Raw genomic sequence first — 22,061 nt, forward strand, 5'->3', positions numbered from 1 at the left:
AGCATTCAAGAAACATTTAGATGTTGTACCAAGGGATGTGATTTATTGGGAAATATTGGTGATAGGTAGATGGTTAGACTGGATGACCTTGGAGGTCTTCTCCGAACTTGGTGACTCTGTGATTCTACGATGCTTTGACTGAAGTGGCTCAGGTAGATCTGTACTGGCAACATAAGGGTAAAATATTTCTAGCTCAGTGGGCGCATGATATGTCAGGCCATTGAGAAAAATATGCAACATGAAGATGGGCTCAGGACAATGGTGTGGATTTGACTCATGGACACTTTTGCACAGGTTACTCACGAATGTCCAAGTTGTGTAATTAAGCAATCCAAATAGATGAAGCCTCTTTGTTAGGGATGATAATGGATGAAATATAAATATGGGAAGGCCTGGAAGGTGGATTTTATTAGACTCTGACAAAGACACAATGGCAAGTGCAATGTATTTACAATGGTGGAATCGACAACAGCACGTTCAGAAACAGGATGGGTAAAACAGTCTGGTTTATTCCTGCTTTGGGTGAAGGTAAAGCCCATTTATGAGATGGGTTTTTGTTGAAGGACTTGGGTGGTGGGTGATATGGGCAGATGTGGAAGTCTAGCATATATCTCAAGGGAATTTGATGTTGGATTAGAACAGTCAATAATTTGAGTTGTATATTAGCTGCTAAATAGTACTGCATATCATCATTACTATAAATGCTATACGCCTTATTAATGACATAACAGTAAGAATTACTCAAGTTAAAGAAGAATTAATTATAACAGAAATAGTACTGGATTCAGTGTGCAACAATCCAAAACCGTGCATCATCACCCCTGTCCTTAAGGACTATTATAACAGATGGATCCCAAAGTCATGGACTAAATGAACTCCATTGACAAGTTAGAGGGATGGCCTATAGAATATGTGAATGATATCTGCATGTGTGTATTATAAGGTAAGATAGGTGATGGTAATTTATGGGTATGTATGGAAAAGTATGGAATCTGAGCATGATGTAAATTTTATGGAATAAAGGGTGGGTATTGTCTCCTGGTTTAGGCTGAGTCAGAGTTTTTGCTTACATATTGTCTGCTACAATGCAACAGTTTGGCTTCAGAAGAAAAACAATCTTGATAACATACCAGTTAACTTAGTTGTTTCTGAGCAGGATGTTCCAGCTTTTCAGCTTCCCTTACTGTTCTGCCTCAGTCTTCGCTGGCAGTCAGGATTCTAATATTTCTCACGTCCTTGAGCCCTGCAGCCCTAAACCTCTAGGTGGGAACTGGCGCAGTAATCCCCCCCCAGCTACAAGGGCAGAGCAAGTCCGAGACCACTTCATGAGACTTAAAGTGTACAAGTCTATGGGCTGGATGGCTGCATCCCAGGGTTTTGAAGGAGCTGGCTGAGGTGGTTGCCAAGCCGCTCTCCATCGTATTTGAAAAGTCATGGCTGTCAGGTGGAGGCTGTAAACAAGCAGTGTCCCACAGGGCTCTGTCTTGGGACCAGTGCTCTTTAACATCTTAATCAATGACATTGATGAGGGAACTGAGTGCACTCTCAGCAAGTTTGCTGATGGCACCAAGCTGAGTGGTGCAGTTGACATGGGGGAAGGAAGAGATGCCATTCAGAGGGATCTCAACAGGCTTGAAAGATGGGCCTGGGTGATTCTAATGAGCAATCAAGTGCAACTTTAGTTTTGCACTTGGGCTAGAAGAATCCCAGGCATTTATACAGACTGGAAGGAGCAGCATTTGAGAATAGCCCTTCAGAGAAGGACCTGGGGGCCTGATGGATGAAAAATGTAACATGAGCCAGCAGTGTGCTCTTGCAGCTCGGAACACAAATGGTATCCTGGGATCCATCAGAAGAAGGGTGACCAGCAGGGACAGGGAGGTGATTTCCCTCCCTACTCTGCTCTTGTGAGGCCCCATCTGGAGTACTGTGTCCAAGTCTGGCGCCCCCAGTACAAGAAAGACAGAGAGCTGTTGGAGAGGGTCCAGAGGAGAGCCACAAAGATGATCAGAGGGCTGGAGCAGCTCCCCTACGAAGACAGGCCAAGGGAGCTGGGCTTGTTCAGCCTGGAGAAAAAAAGGCTGTGGGTGACCTCACTGCGGCTTTTCAGTACCTAAAGGGAGCCTACAAACAGGAGGGGAGTCAACTCTTTGAAAGGGTTGATAACAGGACATGGGGGAATGGTTTTAAGTTGAGGGAGGGGAGATTTAGGTTGGATGTCAGGGGGAAGTTCTTCACAGAGAGAGTGGTGAGGTGCTGGAACAGGTTGCCCAGAGAGGCTGTAGATGCCCCATCCATCCGTGGAGGTGTTCAAGGCCAGGTTGAATGGGTCCCTGGGCAGCCTGATCTAGTACTAAATGTGGAAGTTGGTGGCCTTGTCTGTGGCAGGGGGGTTGGAGATTCATGATCCTTGAAGTCCCTTCCAACCTTGGCCATTCTGTGATTCTGTGCCGGAGAGGGAGTCTGAGGGGGCACTAGGAGTTAGGAGATGACACACACACACAACAACAACTGAAAATAGTGGGGACAGCTTCTTCTGGGTGACCAGCTGGGAGTCTTTCAGATGGTGATGAGCAGTTGCTTCTGCATTACTTGGTTTGTACGTATACATGGGCTGCTCTGAAAGTAATGTCTTCTGTTTTATTATACTGGCCCACAATATCGGAGTCAGGAGTTGATAATATGGCAGTAGAAGTTGAATCTTCCTGCCAATTTTCTGTTACATTTTGTTGCATACAACATATGGTAGAAGAAAGGCAGTCTGATGAAATAGTATCTGACATGGAAGTGCGTATGAAGCAAATGTGTGTAACTGAACTCCTACTTACTATAAACTTACTACTACTACTACTTATAAACTTACTACTAAACTTACATCTAATGATTCCCAAATGAAAAGAGTCACTGTAAGTAGGACACAGAGGAAGAAATCTCACTTCCAGCCGTGGCATCAGTCTTATACAAGCAACATTTAACTCCAGGAAGCTGTTCATGTTCAAAAGCCAAGAGTTTGTTCTTTCCATTCTCATTAGAAACTTGCACAGATGTATCAGAGAAAGGTTTTAGTGGTTTTGATTACAATTCTCAATATAAAAAGGCAATGATATTTAGATCAGAGCATTTGAAAGAGAAAAGGAAGTCTGATTTAAAAAAAAAAAAAAATCTGCTCATTTTAATACGTGACATTTTGTTCAGAAAATAAAAACACAGGAATTAATACAGATACTGAAAAAGGTCAGTAAAGTCTAATCTTCTGGAGAACCTTCGAATATTAGTAAGAAACTGGAAAATTGGTCTACACTAAACCATGGCAATTGCATATTAATTCTGTAGCCTGTAATCAAGTAAATCTTGCATGAGTTTTATAAGTATTGTAAAAGCATTCATGGAAAGTATTTCAGTGGTACTTCTGACAGCTAGTTTGTGTACTTTATCACTGCACCAAGTTTTATGGTACCCCATAAAGTTAGTTTCACATATGTGGGAAAAAAATATATTCTCTTCACTGACCTCTGCACTCCACTGGAAAATCATTTACAGTATTCCTCTGGTATAAAATAAACAATAATAGTAATAATGTGTAATTTTTTGCTTTCTTGTTTCTATATGCATGGATAAAAGATTAGACACACGACTAATGTTCTACATACAGGAAAAAAACAACCAAACATCTGATATGTGATTTTCATGTGGGATGCCAGAAGTGTGTTTTCAAATGAACAAACGGGATTTAGACAACTGTTTGCCATTACATTTCAATTCTGGTGCATTTGAAAATCTGCTGTTTTGGATTACAAAAGCCCAGAATCAGAACTACAGACTCTGACATTAATACTGCTTTTCAACAGACGCCAAACAGATAAAACTGTTCAAAGAATATGTCTGCTGATGTTCAGGTCATAAAAATATGACTTGAATTCACCAAATCCCCATCAGAACAGTACTTTTGCACCATCATTACAGCACAGGAAATTGGAACTGAAGGATGGTGTGTGAAGCACGCATTCTGACAACCTTGAGGTCTTCTAGAACAAGGTTTGAATACCACTTCTCCACTGGCATAAATTATTAAAGTTCCACAGAAGTCAATGAAAGAATATATATGAAGACTTCTCCGAAAGTAAAAGTTCCTATTTTATTATGTTGGCCCATTGTGGTGGTATGGAAGTAGAGGCCAAACCTTCCTGATAATACTCTGTTAAATTTTGTTGCCAAGTGACAGATGACAGCAGAGGGGCAGTCTGACAAATTGCTATCTGTAATGGTTATGCATGTGAAGCAAAGATGTGTAAGTCTTTGGAAAACCTTGCACTCATTGACATTCCCTGATACTTGTTGAATGTTTATGGAGGCCAAACAGTGAAGTAGTGGGCAGTGTGTTTCAGCAGTAGTGAAAATGATAGTGGTGACATGTGCTAGTGCAGATTTTTTGCAAGCACAACATGCAGACTCTTGTTCATCATCGATGAAAGCATATAGCTGTTGGTGCTGACTATGTTGAAAAATAGTGTTTTTTAGCTGGGAATGTTCTCTATCAAATAGTGCTATTTCTGTTCTTTGTATCTGTTGTAGTTTCCACAGAAATAAATAAGGGCTGTTACTATCAGAGAACTTGTGCATTTAGTCTACAGTGGACTTCTATTGCCACACAGACAGAAAATAAGAGTTGCCCAAAGTTTTCGGAATTAACAGATTTTGATGGATTCAAGATTTGAATCTGGGAGTATCACGTGAACAGCAAGATCTTCAGTATAGCAGTTTTTTAATTCTTTCCAAATTTGATTGAAACACTTCTCCACATGACAGAGACAACTTTCCTTCTTATGTGTTATAAATGTAAACTAGGTATAGCACACATGTAGGAGAGGAATTTTTACAGCTTAGCTAACACACACACACAATAATATCCTTGAAGGGAAAAGAAAGAAAGAAAAACGATGGTGAAGAGCAAAGCACATGTGCGTACTAGGGATGAAGAGATAAAGTGGGCACAGGAGGCAGCATGCTTTTTTCACAGTGGAAGCATACACACTCCCTACCATTCACTCAGGAGTAGTGTCCTGACCTGTGTTTCATGGAACTACAACAACCTCAGAAGAAACAAAGAGGAAAAAACTGACCTGTTTTTCATTTTCATCCTCCAGCCTCAGCCTGTCCTCTATGCAGTTCCTGGCTTGAAGGAACGCCTTCCTCTGAGCCCTTTCCGTCAAGATCCTCACAAAGACTCCATACAAATTTACACTGACAAAAAGAATTGCATTGGCCACAAGCTGTAAGAAAGAAAGAAAAAAATAATAATATTTTAAAATACAGATTTATTTTACATTTCTACTCAGCAAAGTAAACTTGAAAGGAAATAACCCTCTTTACAATTCTGACTTGCTAGTGATGTCACTGAAATCCCTTCACATATCCCAACTGCAGAGGAGCTATAATAACAAGTCCAGACAGATAACATTGCACAATACAGAATTTCTTAGTTCCTGAGTTTAATTTCTCTTATGATCATTTGTAGGTTATTAATTTTGTTCAGCATCAATTCCTACATCAGTCCATCTGGTAAGAATGCGTTTCAGCACTTGCTTAATTACATGATGCTCACAATACAGAAATTATTTTCCTATGCCTTTACAATTTAGGGAAACTATTGTCGCTTTTTTACATTTGAGAATTGAGGCATTATCAAAATCTGTATTTCAAAACCTATTCCTAGGTACCTATTCCTAGATAGGTAAGCTTTCATACTGTATACTTTGCATATGGAAAATATTTTTTGTTTGCATCCTCACTATACTTCTTAAGAAGTCTCCCCAAAATACTATTGATGCCATTGTGTGGTGTACCTCCTAGAAAATGTCAAGTGCTTTCAAATGATACACAAAATGCTTGCACCATTTACATAAGCCTATGCTCACAGGTACGCACTGAAATAATTAAATATTTTGGAATTATTTCTATAAGCAATGCTTTCAAGAACAACACCTAAATGACTTAATAGTCCTGCTGATTTTGTACTTTTTTAAACTTTTTTGCAATATGTGAGAAAAATTAATTAATGTAAATAACACTAGCCTGCACGCCACCTCCTTATTCAAGACAATCCCATCCAGATTTTTCACTTCATCTCCGATTTCCGAAACCTTGATACTTTTATAGAATTATGATAACAAAAACTCATACTACATGTCTCTTTAGAGATTGCAAAGCATTGTTTGTTTAGAAAGGGGGCAGTAAGTTCTATCTACCAACTATCTTTTCAGTCTTATTCTCCATATTTACTGTAGTCACTACCACAGAATCTTGATGAGGATTCATGGGGCTCATGAATTTCCAAAATTTTGGAATTCAGTGGGCACTTATATTGGCCAAGGTGTACCATAAGAAGAACAAAGAAAAACATTAAAGTAACATCTGAAAGTCCTGTGCACCTAAAATTGTTCGTTAAGACCATATAAATGACATATATTTCTAAATTTGAAGGGTACACTTCAAACTAGTACAGCTCTACTCTTGTATGCCTTGCCAGTGTAAGTTAAAGTGCGCACATATTTGCAATGAGTCTTGCTATTTGACCATCAAAATCAATTAAAAAAAAATAAATCATTCACATCGCTGTGAAATGGAAAATGCTTACTAACTTTCATCATGTTGTTTTACAGATGAGCATCAGATTAGAATTCAGATAATATAAAGATTCAAAATGGCATGCAGAAACTTGTTGCTGATTTGAAGAACCTTTGGGAAATGTTTCCCACAAAAGTAATAAAGATATTAGTCATGTGTACCTAATGGCAGTATACATCTAGAATGATCTCCATGTAGTGAGGTGCATTAAAGATTCCCTATGAATGGGTTTTCAAGATTTTCATTCACTCTGTCTTAAATCACAGAATCATAGAATTGCTCAGGTTGGGAAAGACACTCAAGAACACCGAGACCAACATCAACCTAATTGTACTACCCTAACTCTAACAACCCTCCCCTAAATCATGTCCCTGAGCACCACATCCAAATGGTTTTTAAACACATCCAGGAATGGTGACTCAACCACCTCCCTCTGGGAAGCCTATTCCAGTGCTTAACAACACTGTGTAAAGAAGTTTGTCCCGATATACAACCTAAACTTACCCTGGTGCAACTTGAGGCCATTTCCCCTCATTCTGTCACCTGTCACCAGTGAGAAGAGACCAGCCCCACTCTCGCTGTAATCACCTTTCAGATATTGGAAGAGAGCAATTAGGTCTCCCCTCAGACTCTTTTTCCCCAGACTAAACAGCCCCACTTCCTTCAGTCTCTCCTCACAGGCCATATTCTCCAAGCCCTTCACCAGCCTTGCTGCCCTTCTTTGGACCTGCTCCAGCACCTCAGTGTCCTTTCTGTACTGAGCTGCCCCAAACTGAACACAGCACTTGAGCTGAAGCCTCACCAGTGCCGAGTCCAGGGGCAGGATGACTTCCCTGGTGCTGCTCACCACACCATTCCTGATCCAAGCCAGGATGCCATTGGCCTTCTTGGCCACATGGGCACTCTGCTGGCTCATATTTAGTCAACTGTCCATCAGCACACCAAGGTCCCTTTCCATCAGGCAGCTTTCCAACCACTCCTCCCCAACCCTGTAGGGTTGCCTGGGGTTGTTATGACCAAAATGCAGGACTCGATGCTTGGCCCTATTGAAACTCACCCAGTTTGCCTTGGCCCATCAATTCAGTTTATCCAGGCCTCCTGTAGTGCTTTTCTCCCCTCTGGCAGATCAACACTCCCTCCCAACTTGGTGCCATCTGCAAACTTACTGAGGATGCACTCAATCCCCTCATCAAGATCGTTAATGAAGATGTTAAATAGAAGCGGCCCCATACTGAGCCCTGGAGGACACCGCTTGTGACCAGCCACCAACTGGATTTAACTCTGTTGACCACAACTCTCTGGGCCCAGCCATCCAGCCAGTGTTTCCCCCAGTACACCTATCCAAACCATGGGCAGCCAGCTTCTCCATGAGTCCATGACAGGGGGGCACAGGCCCAGGAAACAAGGAGTGACAAAAGGGTGAAGAAAAATAAAAAAAGAAGGGGTACTAACAGTTTGTCACACGATCTGGCCAGCCCCGGTCTCACAGCAGGGCACACCCTGGGCTGTGCTCTGCAGGAGGGTGGCGAGGGGGAAGGGCAGAGAGCAATTAGATGGCTTTAACAAAAGAAACACACCTGCAGTGATCTGATGAGGAACAGTAATTACTAAATTTAACCAAATCAAACAAAAGGAGAGAGAAGAGTACCCAAAATGCAAGGAAAGCACGTGCCCTTCTCCACAGCCAGCTGAGCCAGCCCCAAGAAAGAGAGAGATGCCTGGGGTCCTGTCCAGAGCTCCACCTCACTTCCTTTTCAAACCAAGTCCTCTGGGGATGCTACTCCTCCTCTCAGAATATTCAAAATGCCCATAAGAGGCAGTAAACAGAACCAGAATATTAATTCTTTAACTCCCACTGGTTCACATGATGTTCTGGTGTGGAATACTGACAACAAAAAAATAACCAAACCACAACAGGGGGACAGTGTCACAGGCTTTACTGAACTCCAGGTAGTCCACATCAACAGCCTTGCCTTCATCCGCTAAGCGGGTCATCTTGTCATAGATTTATATCAAATTTGTCAAGCAGGATCTACCATTCATGAACCCATCCTGACTGGGCCTGATTGACATTTAATTGATCCATGATGGCTCCCAAGATTATCCATTCCATAACCTTCTCTAGCACTGATGTGAGACTCATAGTCTGCAGCTTCCAGGGTCATGGGTGTCACATTTGCCAGTCTCCAGTCCATCGGGACATACCCTGTTAGCCAGGACTGAGGGATAATAGAAAGTGGCTTGGCAACCACATTTGCCAACTCCCTCAGCACTCTAGGGTGCAATCCATTTGGCCCCATGGACTTAAGACTGTCCAGCTTTTGAAGCAGGTTCAAAATCATTTCCTCATGGATTATGCAGAGCCTATTCTGTTCCCCATCACTGTCTTCCAGCAAAAGGGGCTGGGGCTGGGGCTGGGTTCTCAGGGAGTAACTAGTCTTACTATTAAAGACTGAGACAAAGAAGGCATTAAGTACCTCAGCATTAACCTGATCCTTGGTCACTATGTTCCCCTCTGCATCACTTCTTTCTTCATTCTTTGTAATTATAAACTAAGAGGACATCAACAGATTCTCTTCAAACACTCTTACCAAAAACAACAAAAGCAAATGATATCCTGCAACAAGAAAAAGGATGTATGTCGAGCATTAGTACTTTATTTCTCCCTGGTGAATATACATGTAAAAATTTGAAGATGAAAAGCAATATACAAGCTGATTTTTTCATGATTCAGATGAGTATAAACAGTGGGCAGTTCCTATTGTGCTTTATTTTGCTTCAACACACGAATCTGTTTGAGGCATATCAATTTTCAGTAGAAGTTAAACATCAGTAAAATGAAATTTCTATAGAAATTCCAATTGAACCCTATTTTTTGAGGCATGAATGCTGCTGCACTTGCCTTCTCTCTGGATTTTATGCTGAAATGTAGTGACAACAATGTATAGTAAAGCTAAATCTTAAAGCTAAAGCTAAATCTGGAATTTGTAAAGGCCATTTTCAAGGGGAATAGACTGAGAACAGGTCTGATAAACAGTCAGGAGTTATACACAATGCAACTGCTTGATATTGCCCCTATTCAAAGCAGTTGTTAATAACACAGTATTCAGAAATAATACTACATTTATGTGTAAGAGTGACTTATATAATAAATAATTACTTCTAAAAAAATTGGTCAACTTGGTTTCTAGCCTTCAGCTGGGAGCAGATTATGTATTTTAGCAATCTGTCAACTGTTCTGAGATTATTATGGTTTCTTTCAAGCAATGATGATCATCTGAACTGGAGTAAATAGTGGATTGCTGTAATCATGCATCCACCTTCAGACTCAGCAGGGTAAGTTCCCATGTGCTTTGAGTAGTTTAAGATAAAACAGGGGGTTAGCTGTCAGCTCTGGCCTACAGGGAATTATGAAATAAAGCAAGTAAAAGATTAATAGATTTCAGAATGTGAGAAAAGAAAGTAGGGCAAACTGTCTCCTGCGATAATAATTCTTCTCCACAACACTTTTTCTTACTTACTACTTTTTCCCCTGTTGCAAACTACCTACGATTCTCTCTGTAATTTTTCCAAATATAAGCCACTTTCATGGTCCCTTTCATTTTAATGTGTTAATGCATTAGTACCACCCTATACTGATACATACATGCATATGTAACATAAACTTTATCTGACATAACTGAAGGAAAGACTGAGAGACAAGCTTCTAACATTTTTGAAGATATTGAAGTATCCAAAGATGCTGAAAGATCAAGGAATTTCATTTTAAGCCTTTCACATATTATTCACCATATGCTCAGTATTAAAAAGAGTGCTCTTCAGATTTTACCATCATCTCCTACTTACATAAATACTGAAGAAATAGTTTACTTAATGTAGCACAACTGAAATTTCTTTCAAACTGTTACCTGTAGTTGCTGAGGTTACAGATTAGCCAAAATAACAAAAGTTTAGGGATGTGAAAGACATTTATCTGGTTTTTGTTGCTGTGACTGAATCTCACACTGTGCATGTGTGGACCTCCAGAGGATATAAACAAAGGCAGAATTCTGACACTGAGAGATAGTCCGTGAAGAGGGACTAGCAGCTTCAGCAGGTACTTCCACAAAATTTCTGTCCCTCTTGCTTTTAGTTCATTGACTTTCTTGGGTCTCAAGTTAGTTTTGTTAAGGAGTTTGGTAGAGAATGCCAACATGCGCTCCATCAAGGAGTAGACAAATAATTCTGCAGGTAAGAAGCATGCAAAATATGCACACCTACAAAAGGATCAAAAAGCTCAATTAATGGTCTACTTTTTCTAATACTCATCTCCCATTTCTTGAGTAACTCTTTGAAGATTCTGTCAACCCTGAAAGCAAGACTCTTACATGTTCTTGCTCTCTCTCAAACAAGTGTGAATACTTCTACACACTGTTTGCCTTCACACAAAATGCTGCTTCCTCAACAGTCTAATTCTGCTGTGAGATGAACAGTTGCTTTTTCTGTTTTTCTCACAAAATTGCCTACTGTGGCTAATTCACAAAGGTGTGTAAGATTTATGCATGCCTCAAAAAACTTTTTTTACAAAGTAAAATTCATGTGAATGGATAGTGAAATGCCCAATTGAAATAGACTAGACAAGAAATATAAATTACCAGATCAGAAACTTCATTCTGTTTCCTAAAAGCTGGGTTTGTGATGTGTGTAAAATTAGATAACTAATTTCAATAGTTACTACTCTCAAGATTAAGCCCTTCTTTGAAGATTTGATTGAATGATTGAAGAGCTAATATCAATAGCCACCTTATCCTCAGCAGCATGAGCTCCATAGTGTCCCATAAAATAAAGGAGAGTGGACCAGGCTGAACTTTGCAGAAAATAAATAAATAAATAAAACAAGATCAAGATTGTTCCTGTATGTTTTCACCCACAGATACGTGATAAGACTAAAAGTGTAGAAGGCCTGAATTCTATTGCCAGTTTTTCTGTTGATTGAATTCTTTTACAGTTAATTTCTGTGCCACTGTTGTATTTATTATACAGACAATGTAACATTCTGTCAAAATAGTCTGAGAGATATGGCAGTGAAATACATTACTGTACAATAGGAATGTATTGTGATGCCTGTCTCTAAGGAAAAGTCATGAACAGCTTACTAAATTGTGTCAGTTCTTCCTCCATTAGAACTGCTAAATGACAAAACAAGACTGTGTTGTTTTTCAAAATTGTTGATAACGTGAACAAAACCTTTCTTAGATTTAAACAAAAATCATTTCTCTTTTCCCTGCTATGGTAAATGTTACCATTATACCAGTGGTTGATTTACAGCACAAGATTGCACAGAAGAGAATGCACAGTTGATTCTTGATCTCGACATAGCTTTCTTAAATAATTCACTCAACTCACTTTGCAACCTTTTGAGAATACTTAATCACTACACCTACTTTCTCCTTTTGTTGAAGTGACAGAGACCTGCTCCTTAGCTCTTGACTGCATCTCAAAAAGCATGCCCTGGTGCCAGAGGAGTCAGCCAAACAAATTATCTCCAGATTAAACAAACAAATTCCTTTTTTGAATAAACAGTCCTCCCTTACTTCTATTATTTTTTATCCTAGTTACTTCATGCCACCTACTAAGAAAAAAAAACGCTATGCTATTCTGTGTGGTTTACTTCTCCCCTTCTGATCTACAGCATACCCTAAGAGGGTATTACTGACAATTAAGTTCAGGCAAGCCAACTTTATTCCAGATATAGATAAAAAATTTCACACATCAAGAAACTCTCTCCAAAGCTAACAGAAGTACTGGAGCTATTGTGGACAGAAAATAATATTCTTCAGATATAGTGAAGCCAAAACGACTACCCACCCATTCCCAGTATCATTTATTAATCACTCATTAAAAATTAGTTAAGCATACGCATGTGTGAGAAACTGGCTGATTTGCGTGGTTTTCACTGAAAGAGAAGCTGTCAAATACAATACAATATTTCAGGTGTAGCTTTCTCTTGCTGTTGTATTGTAGTATTGCATTTGAGCATGTAAGGTCCAGAGGATGATCATACACCTTAAATGTAATTTCATGATCTCTGTCACTTCCATCTGAGAAAATCAAGACTCAATAGTCTGCCCAGAAAAAAGTCAAACTATTCTTGAAAACTGGCTTATATGTCATATCCCACAGATTTGTCCATGCTAAGGGAAGAAAATGTTTCTTATGCTTCTTTCCTGAGTTTGCTCTTACACTCTTCTAATAGCAGATTGTAAGTCACCATAAAACAAACAAGCTCTCCAAGTGCTTTGGAGTGGATTGTTACCGTTTGGGGATTTTTTGGTCAATGTAATTGTTCTCAAGCATTAAAAATATTTTCTAGCAACCACAAATGAATACATCACAAAAATCATTTGAAATAATTTCTACAGAAATTATGGCCTGCTTATTTTTATTAATTTTTGCATATTCTTTGCCAGGTGGTCAGTCCCTGAAGCTGTGCTGGATCAAACAAAAATGTGTAGCTCCCTCCCCTTACTGCATTTGTTAGAATAATGCTATGTTGTGGAATTACAGCATAGTACAGAAAGCTGTTCGCATTTACTATATGCAACACGTGATTTGTTTCCAAGACTTGTTTCCACACAATAATCCATCAGAACATCTCAATATATACAATTTTCTTTAAAAGCTGCAGTATCTAAATACTTGAGGGGCTACACAATCCAAACTAGTTTTAAGCCTTCTGTGGGACTAGCGTTGCTAGGCAACCAGTCCTTTAGATCTTAAATGCAATTTTTCTACGTTTGAGTCTTATCCATGACTGAGGAATGGATTGTAGCAGCCTCTGGCTCCTGCCTGCTGTGGAAAGGAAGCATTTCTTATCTACTGTACAGCTGTCAGAGACATAAAATAAGGCCATGATATCAGTTCAGCAAAGAGCACTACATTTTTAGATCGTTTCTGTAACAATCCAGAAGGAAGAGAGCCTAGTCTGAGTGCAATAGTTTCATTCCCAGGCTTCCAAACATGCTTGTTTCACAGCTGACTATGCCATCAGCACTGCCTCATGCTCCTGCGGCATGGCTTGGTTGTGTTACTAACCATAAAACATACTCCATAAAGTGTCTCTTACAGAATCCATTTTATTGAATACTGGTAACCATGTATTGAGCTCCTGCACATTCTAATAGCTGTACTGCATTTCCATATTTTCCCTAAGGATTTCACAGTATTCAGCTTCAGTTTTCAAAGGGCACCTGTACAAAGCTCGGCCAATATACAGCAATGGGAAACCAAGCCTTAGTCAGAAAGTAGTCATTTTTCTGGTCAGTGACAGAGTTGATAACAAAGCATCATCTTCCATGTCCCAGTCTCGCTCTCTAGCAATTCATATTCATTCTTGTCAAGTGTAGGAGCTGTGACACTGAGCCTGTGCTGTACACAAGCTACTTCTTTGGATTTTTTTTTTGGTTGTTTTTTTTTTGTTTCCAATTTAGCTTCTGAGGACTTTGTCAAGACTTTGTCTGAGAATTTGGGAGAAAATCATGGCTACAAGCAGGTTCCCAAGGCACTGTACATCAGTTAGGCGTGATTACAGATCTATCACTGATGAGAAAATCAGTACAAGGTAAGTTCAAGCAGCTGTCCAAATATTATACTGTATTGAATTCATCACTAGGAAAGGACATTGAAATACACTATTTTAGAATATACAGAGCAAAATCTGAATTAATTACTTTGACCCAGGCAGTGTTAGGTTCACCATTCTTATATGGATCAATGGTCCACCATTCTTATATGGATCAATGGACCTCAAATTTCTTCTTGTTACTATAAAAGTTTTGCCTCAAAATATCTAGAAGTATACAGTAGTCTTCTAACAATTCACCTGCAAATTAAAATGAATTACTATACTGTAAAGCTGTCACTCACTGCCAAAAAATCCGGTTCTTTTTCTGATAAATGAAAGCAGTCAGAAATAAAAAAAGGATAAACTGTGTATGCTGTTGCCCTGGCTTTCTGTGTACTGCTATGTGAAAATACGATTGCATTAGCATGAAACTGACCTCAGTAAGTTTCCTTTCTGCCAGATAGATCTACTGCTAGACCTAACAAATATATTCATATTTTTTTCTCTTTTCTCCTCTCCATGCAGATATTTGAAATAGTTGATAAATGATGTCACCTCCGTTCAAATGTCCTTAAAACATGAATACATTCGCCTTGAGGAAACTATGTTCTACTAGACTGAGTCCATTTACTCTTCTTCTGTTGTGCTTTACAGCCTGCAAGACAAGCTTTACAATAAGCTATCTCTGCAGATAAAAACATTTTCACTCTGCATGTACATTTAATCTGTAGTATCTTCTTTCACTGTTGGCACTTGAGAGCTTTAATATTCACAAATTTGAAAAACAATCATTTAACAGAAAAGATAGAAAATGTTAGCCATTTTCTTATTCAAATTTGAAAATTATTCTCTTTTTTGCAAAGAGAATCCAGTTTTATAATGTCATAACCAACTGATCAAGATACTGACACACTTCAAATTATTGACTGTTCTCACACAGCATCAAATCACCTTGAGGTACACAATAGATACACCTATGCTTCCACATTACCCACCATATGCACCCAGGTCCTTAAGTAAAAGCAATCTCATGAATAGGCTTTCCTTTGCCTGAGGCAGGAATAATCCTGACTGTCTTGCTCAGTATGTTTGTTTTATGCACCACTCTGACTTCATCCACTTCTACAGTATGTAGGAAGTTTGATTGGGCAGGACCAACTCCTTGGGCAGATCCCTGAGTGTTGATTAATAGGGTGTCTTGCTAAATGTGTGCCCCAATCTTTGAATGTCCCAGCACCTTTTGTTCTCTATGTAGTCTTTAACAGTCCATTGTATTATTCAGTTTTTTCTGGAGGCTGGTACATGATAGAGGATGTGATATATCCACTTAATGCCATGCTCTGATACTTTCCCACAATTAAGTAAGACCCATCAGTAACAAAGCATATTTCTTCTCTTCTTCTGGCAGTTGATTATACAGTCGAGCCTCTTCGGCACGTGTCACCTCCTGCGCTGGTGATGTTCCAAAATCTTTGCCTTTGAGCAAGTCCATAATCATTCTAAGATTCCTAGATAACTGAGATTCTTTATTCAAGTCTGTTGTGTGATCAGTGTGATCCACTTACTCCATGTAACATCAGTTGCATGATGTAAGAGATGACACTCCCTTTGGACATCCAACTCAGCACAGGCAGTCAGCATGCCAAGAGAAGCTATGCTTCGGTACCAACCACATCCAAAGCAGCTTGGATACAGTATCTCTGCTGCCAGAATCTTTTTTTTCTTTCAGTTGGAATATAATAGGCCTTGGATCTTCTATATCCTTGACTCCAAAACACTAAGGGTTGATCTGAAGTCTCCTCTCAGGCATTCTGCCAGAGGCTCCAGGTAGGACCATTCTCTTCCCCCTGACGATGCTGAATAGTGTTGAACAGAGATTGGTAGACATGGGCCAGGTTCCAGCATGCTGCAGTGATTTGTGCTTCTCTAGAACTGCTAGAGAGACAGCACAGCAGCTCCAGAAATTCTACTAATTTTGCAGGATTCTGCAGTTGTTCAGATGTGAACTTCCAAACCATCACTCTATGGTGGGGTGGCCATCACTCTATGCACCTGTCCACAGCTTTCCATACTCTCTGACACTCTATCTTACCTCAGGGCAGATCTCTGGGTGCTAATCTCAAATAACTGCTTAATCTTAGACATAAACTGACACACATTCATGACACACTGTCATAAGAGCACGTTGGTTTGAACATCCAACGGATACTCAAATATTCTCAAGAACTATTGTAACTAATTTAGGGAAAGAAGGAAAAATGAAAGACAAAGGAAGGCTGAGGAACTTCTGGAAAATGTTCTCTCCTGTCTCACCCATAACCTGGCTCCCTGAGGTGACAAAGTGAAGAGTTTGTGTGAATGAAAGTGAATGATTACTAATAGCATCCACTATGGTTTCCAAAGTTTATAGGTTATTGCAATGCTGAATTCCCACACCACATTAGTTAATCCACTACCAATTTTATCATAAGTCAAGGCCACAGAGTATATAGAAAATAAAAACATTAATCTAAACCTTAACAGGCTGCCCAGAGAGGTTGTGGATGCCCCGTCTTTGGAGGTGTTCAAGACCAGGTTGGATGTGGCCCTGGGCAGCCTGGTTTAGCATTAAACGTGGAGGTTGGTGGCCCTGCATGTGGCAGGGGGGATTGGAGATTCATGATCCTTGAGGTCCCTTCCAACCCTGGCTATTCTGTGATTCTGTGATTCTGTGTAATCCCCAAATATGACAAACAATGCAGCAAGGAATCTAAGCAGCAAGCAAGGTGCTACACAGTATATTTCCATGAGAAGACTCACGAAGATCTCAATAAATAGTGGAAAAATTAGCACAGAGACAAATAATCAAACTACCTCAACATTCTGTTTTAACATGCTCTAGTCAGTTCTGCTGTTATCTCAACCCTTCGTGGCCCAGATTGGGTTCCAAAACAACCACTGTGGTTTAACCTGATTTGACTTTGCAGATGGCTAAGCACTGCACCATCATTCACACCCTTCCCCCGTCTACCTAGTGGTATGAGAGAGAGAATTAAAAAAAAAAAGAAAAAGAAAAAGAAAAAAAAAACAGTAGAACTTGTGGGTTGAGATAAAATGATTTGCTAAAATAGAGAAAAGGAAATAGATGATAGCTACGACTACATATATATATATACATATATATATATGCAGATGACAAGTGATGCTCAGGCAGTTGCTTACCACTCACCCATGGATGTCCAGATAGCTCCCAGCACTGGAAGATGAACCCCCATCCCTTTCAAAACTCTCCTTCTGCATGATGTCACATGGTACGGAATGTCCCTTTGATCACTCTAAGTCAGCTGTCCTGAATTTGTCCGCTCCCAACTGCTTGCACCATCCCAACCTCTTAGTGGAAGCTGAGAAAACTGGAATTGCCTTGGCTCTGTACAACACTGCGTAGCAAATTTGTGGGTAATCAACATTGTTCTCCTAAAACCAAAACATAGTGTCATACCAGACACTTTGAAGAAAACCGATTCTGTCTCAGCTGAAACTAAGACTGCATGAATGAGAGATGTCTTTCTATGTGTTGGTTTCCTTTTTTATCTTTTTATCCTTTTCTACCATAATACTCAGAACTCTTCTAAACTTTCATTTAAACAGTGACAGTCCTCCATACTACAAATAGTTTGATGGCTCTATTCTCTGCTCTGAATGTTAGTTATGGTTGACTTACAGCTGTCCACCAAATTAAGGATGCAATCTTTAGAAAAAGGTGGTATTTTCATTTTTTGTATGAGAAGAGATAACAACAGAATTTCATTCTCTAGAATGATTTAACTGAATTATTGAGAATTCTGAAGATAACAGAGGAAAACAAAAGATAATATTTATTTTTCATTCTGCTTCATAACAAATGAGAAAGGGAAGACAATGTTCTAAGAACCAAATCAAGATGTTCTCTGTTTGAAAAAGAAGAATCAATTCCAAATATTGAAAAGTCATGTTTTGTCATATTACTTTCTTAACTGCATACAAACAATTTTTAACAGTTTGCTAACCATATATATATGTACATACATTTTTTTTTACTAGAAAAAACTAAGAAATACTATATGTAAAATGAGATGTGTACTCTCCAACAGTCCTTTATTTTTGCTTCCTTCAGGCGTAGGCTTTGCAAGTTCATTATCTGTCAGCTTGAAAAGAGGTAATGCTAAGGAGCTGATGCCAATATTATGAGCATTTTAGAAAAAGTTGGCTACACTGGAAAAGTTGACTGATGGGTCAGGCTCAAACTGATGTAGTAAATGGGATTACATCAGGCTGGTGTCCAGTTGTTAACCATTTTACGTCTCATTCCTCTTTATGCGTTCATCAGTGACTTTCACTAGTAAAAGTACACTAAAAGTAAGTGTACAACACTAAATTGGAAGGAATTGTTGACTTCTTTGGAGGTAGAGAGGCTTTGCCAAAAGATCTTGACAAACTAGGGAGGTGAACTATGATTAACTGCAGGAAGTTTAACAAGAATTGATGCTGGATTCTGCAATGAGGACATGGCAACCCTGAATATGTGTACAGACTGGGATGAAAGGCTGAAGAACAACCCTGCAGAAAGGGATCTGGGCATTCTGGCTGAAAGCAAGTTGAATAGTTGAGTCTACATATGCTCTGGATGTCAAAAAGACCAGATGTTTCCTGGGGTGCATCAGAGAGAGCATCCCAGATCTCCCAGCTAGGGAGGGGATTGTCCTGCTCTGCACTGGCACAACCTTATCAGAATTGAGACAAGAGGGGCTTTTGTTTGTATATTTTGCCTTCCTTTTTAGTACAGCAAAAATAGAGATTACCTTTTTAAAATGATGCACTATTTCCTCTGTCTCACAGGACTTGTATCATGAAGACTGTACAGGTATGAAAAGAGTTAGAAAGTATATTGCAGAAACATACTGAATTGTGCTAAATGTAGATGTATTTGGAAAAAAAAATAAAATGGGCTTGTAATTAAAGCAAATATTGCATGTTGATCATACCATATATTTATGAGGAAGCTAAAATATGCAAGAAAGTTTGGAAGGTCATTGTTTCTCCAGGTACAAGCTTATCTACTTACAGAATGATTGAAGTTTTAAACACCAGTTCATTTGATAATTTGTCAGTCATTTAAATATTTTCTAACATCTCCTGAATTATCTATAAAAAAGTAAATCAGTCTTTATGGGATGACACTAAAAACAATCTTGGAAGTCACACATCTCTAAAAGAGAAATTTAATTTAAAATTTAATTTAAAATCTCATTTAAAAAAGAGAATTTGTAATATTAATTTAAAACTTCATAATAATTTAGCAGGTAGTTATTATAGATAGTTAATATGTCCAGACCAGAAGTGAAGGTACTAAAATATAAATTCACATTACATTACAATCTCTCAATTTTTCTCTTTTCTTTTCCTCTCTCTAGGCTTAAAAATAAAAATAGATATGAAAAATACATTCTTGCAACAACACCAAAATTTTAGTTATATTCATTTTTTGTGACTCTAAAAAAATGCACATATTTGATTATTCTTATCAGTTTTGCTTTACTGCTATTTCTAGTTAATAAAACTCTTTAAAAAAAAAGTTTCTGATATGAATATTGCAATAAAGAAAATCTTCTTGCATCAAATATTTAAAATATATATATATATTGTCCAGGTTCTGAGGCAAATCAGCCCCAAATCCACTGATAAACTATCCACACCATCTATTCACAACCCCTTTTTAAGAACTACCAACCCACACAGATTTATTAGGGATAGTTATTCTTCCTTCAGAAATAAATAGCTTTGCTCTGATACTAATTCCCTCGATTAAGTCACCTGAAATACTAACTTTAAAGAGTATGGCTTCAAACACTGTGTTGTGGGGGTACTTGAAAGTTCATCTGACAGAATGAATTTAATGCAGATTCTTAAGACACTGAATTAGTAGCAGCTGCAGAGACTTTTGAAACAAGATGAGCTTGTGCAAACAGAAAGAACTTCATATAAATAAAAAAAGGGTCAAAACAGAACTAATAAATGGGTAGGTTTTGACAAGGTGGAAGACCACACAGTTCAAGAGTACCCATCATTTTTCTGATGATGTAAGGAAATAGTATTTAAACTAAGGATAGCTGCAAGGAAAAACAATGAGGAGCAGCTTGATCCAATTAAATTCTATATAACTCAAGGACAGAAAGAAGGCAGATGACCAAATGAGTATTTAAATGCAAATATATGAAGAGGAAAATGGAAAGAGCTAAAACTGATTACTGACTTAGAACTCTCATCTTAGAAGTACACTAAAAAGAAAATAATCTGTGGAACACTCCATTTTCAAGGTGCAAAGCACATGGGGAAGAAATAAGAGACAATACCACATGAGGGATGCTATGCATTAAAAGAAGCACGCAGCACAACAAGTTGAATAGGTTAGCTGTCTTAAAACATAGAAGAATCTCCATGGATTACAATTTGATACTTACATGGGAAAATCACATGCTTTTGTACAGTGCAGCTGTACATGTGCTATCACAGCCTGAAAGGGATGATTGAGGGAGGATTGCTCACCTCGGACCTCAGAGATGATGTCCTTGCAGAATACCCAGTTATTCACATGCAGACATGGTAACTATTACATTGGGGCAAGAAACTAAGGCAAATTTTTAGATCTCATAAATGACTGCTCCCTGAAGCATCTCACCAAGGAATCACAAGGAAAAGATTCACTCCTTACTATGTTTCTAAGCTCTTTTCTAGTACAAGAAAGAACAAATTAAAAATAAAAATAAAAAATAGAAAGAAAAAAAGAAAAAATGAAAAAGTGAAAACCTACAGTACTTAATTTCAGAAGGACAAAACATTTTTATAAGAAATACACCGTGTCTTCTGACTAAGACTGAATTGTCTGTAAAAGAGATTTTAAACTGTAACAGTACAGCTTCTCTGCATGAGAGATTTAAATTGTCTCTTTAAAGGAGATTATCCTTTCAGGTGCAATACTGTTGTGGTCACACTGATTGATCACTTGCATGGATTCTGTAAGCAATACACTGTGTCTTTGTTAGTACTACCACACACAAGTGAATGGGGAGCAGGACTGAGGTGTAGCAAGGCACCTGAGCCAGCTAAAGCAGTGACTTCTGTGGTACAACTTTCCCTTTTGATGTTGAGCCAATGAATGAGCAAGAATAGTTACCCACTGAACCGGCTCTGGGAATTCTTTAAAAACTGTATTTTTCTTTCACCTCTTGAAATCACATTTTTCAACAATAAGCAACATGAAATAAACTACTGCATTGAAATTTGTTCCAGCTAACTAAATATAATACATGGAGATGTCAAAAATATTTGTAATAAAACATAAAAACTTGGCCATAATAATTTCCCATGGGAGGCCAGTAACGATTATGAAGATGCTGATTTTGAAAGTGCATACAGCATTTAAGTTACAATGGCAAAAGTATATGGAAAAGGGCTTCAAATATCAAGGCTATTTAACACCACAGGTACAAAACAGCAAAAAATAACAATAAACAAACAAACAAAAAGACACACAAAAGAAAAGAAACAAAAAAAAAGACCCAACCCTAATATTCTTTGCTAAGTCTCAGTTCTGATGAGAATATCCAGTTCAGGAAAATAACTCAGGTTCTGCTTAAGATTAACAATATCTGCATTCTGATCTATACAGCAGTCTCAGAAATCTGGTCCCCAAACCACACATCCCTCATCCATTATGCCTACGTAAAAAGAAACGTCAGAGAAATACCTCCAACTTCCAAACTGAGGTAAACTTTGGACCAGATGCAGCATCTGCCCATTGTCTGCAGATGTGGAAAGT

At 38.7% G+C, this 22,061-nt stretch overlaps 1 protein-coding gene across 1 annotated transcript in view; it reads right to left on the bottom strand.

Moving 5' to 3' along the window:
- The window catches only part of ADCY1 (adenylate cyclase 1), a 155,305-nt gene that overhangs the window by 110,836 nt on the left and 22,408 nt on the right, over positions 1-22,061 (bottom strand). Inside the window, exon 2 of the mRNA XM_052697657.1 lies at positions 5,121-5,270. Within this exon, the coding sequence (XP_052553617.1) occupies positions 5,121-5,270 (150 nt within the window). The remainder of the gene's footprint in view (positions 1-5,120; positions 5,271-22,061) is intronic.

The sequence above is a fragment of the Tympanuchus pallidicinctus genome, unplaced genomic scaffold, assembly GCF_026119805.1.
Source record: "Tympanuchus pallidicinctus isolate F22 unplaced genomic scaffold, pur_lepc_1.0 scaffold31, whole genome shotgun sequence".
Taxonomy (NCBI): Eukaryota; Metazoa; Chordata; class Aves; order Galliformes; family Phasianidae; genus Tympanuchus; species Tympanuchus pallidicinctus.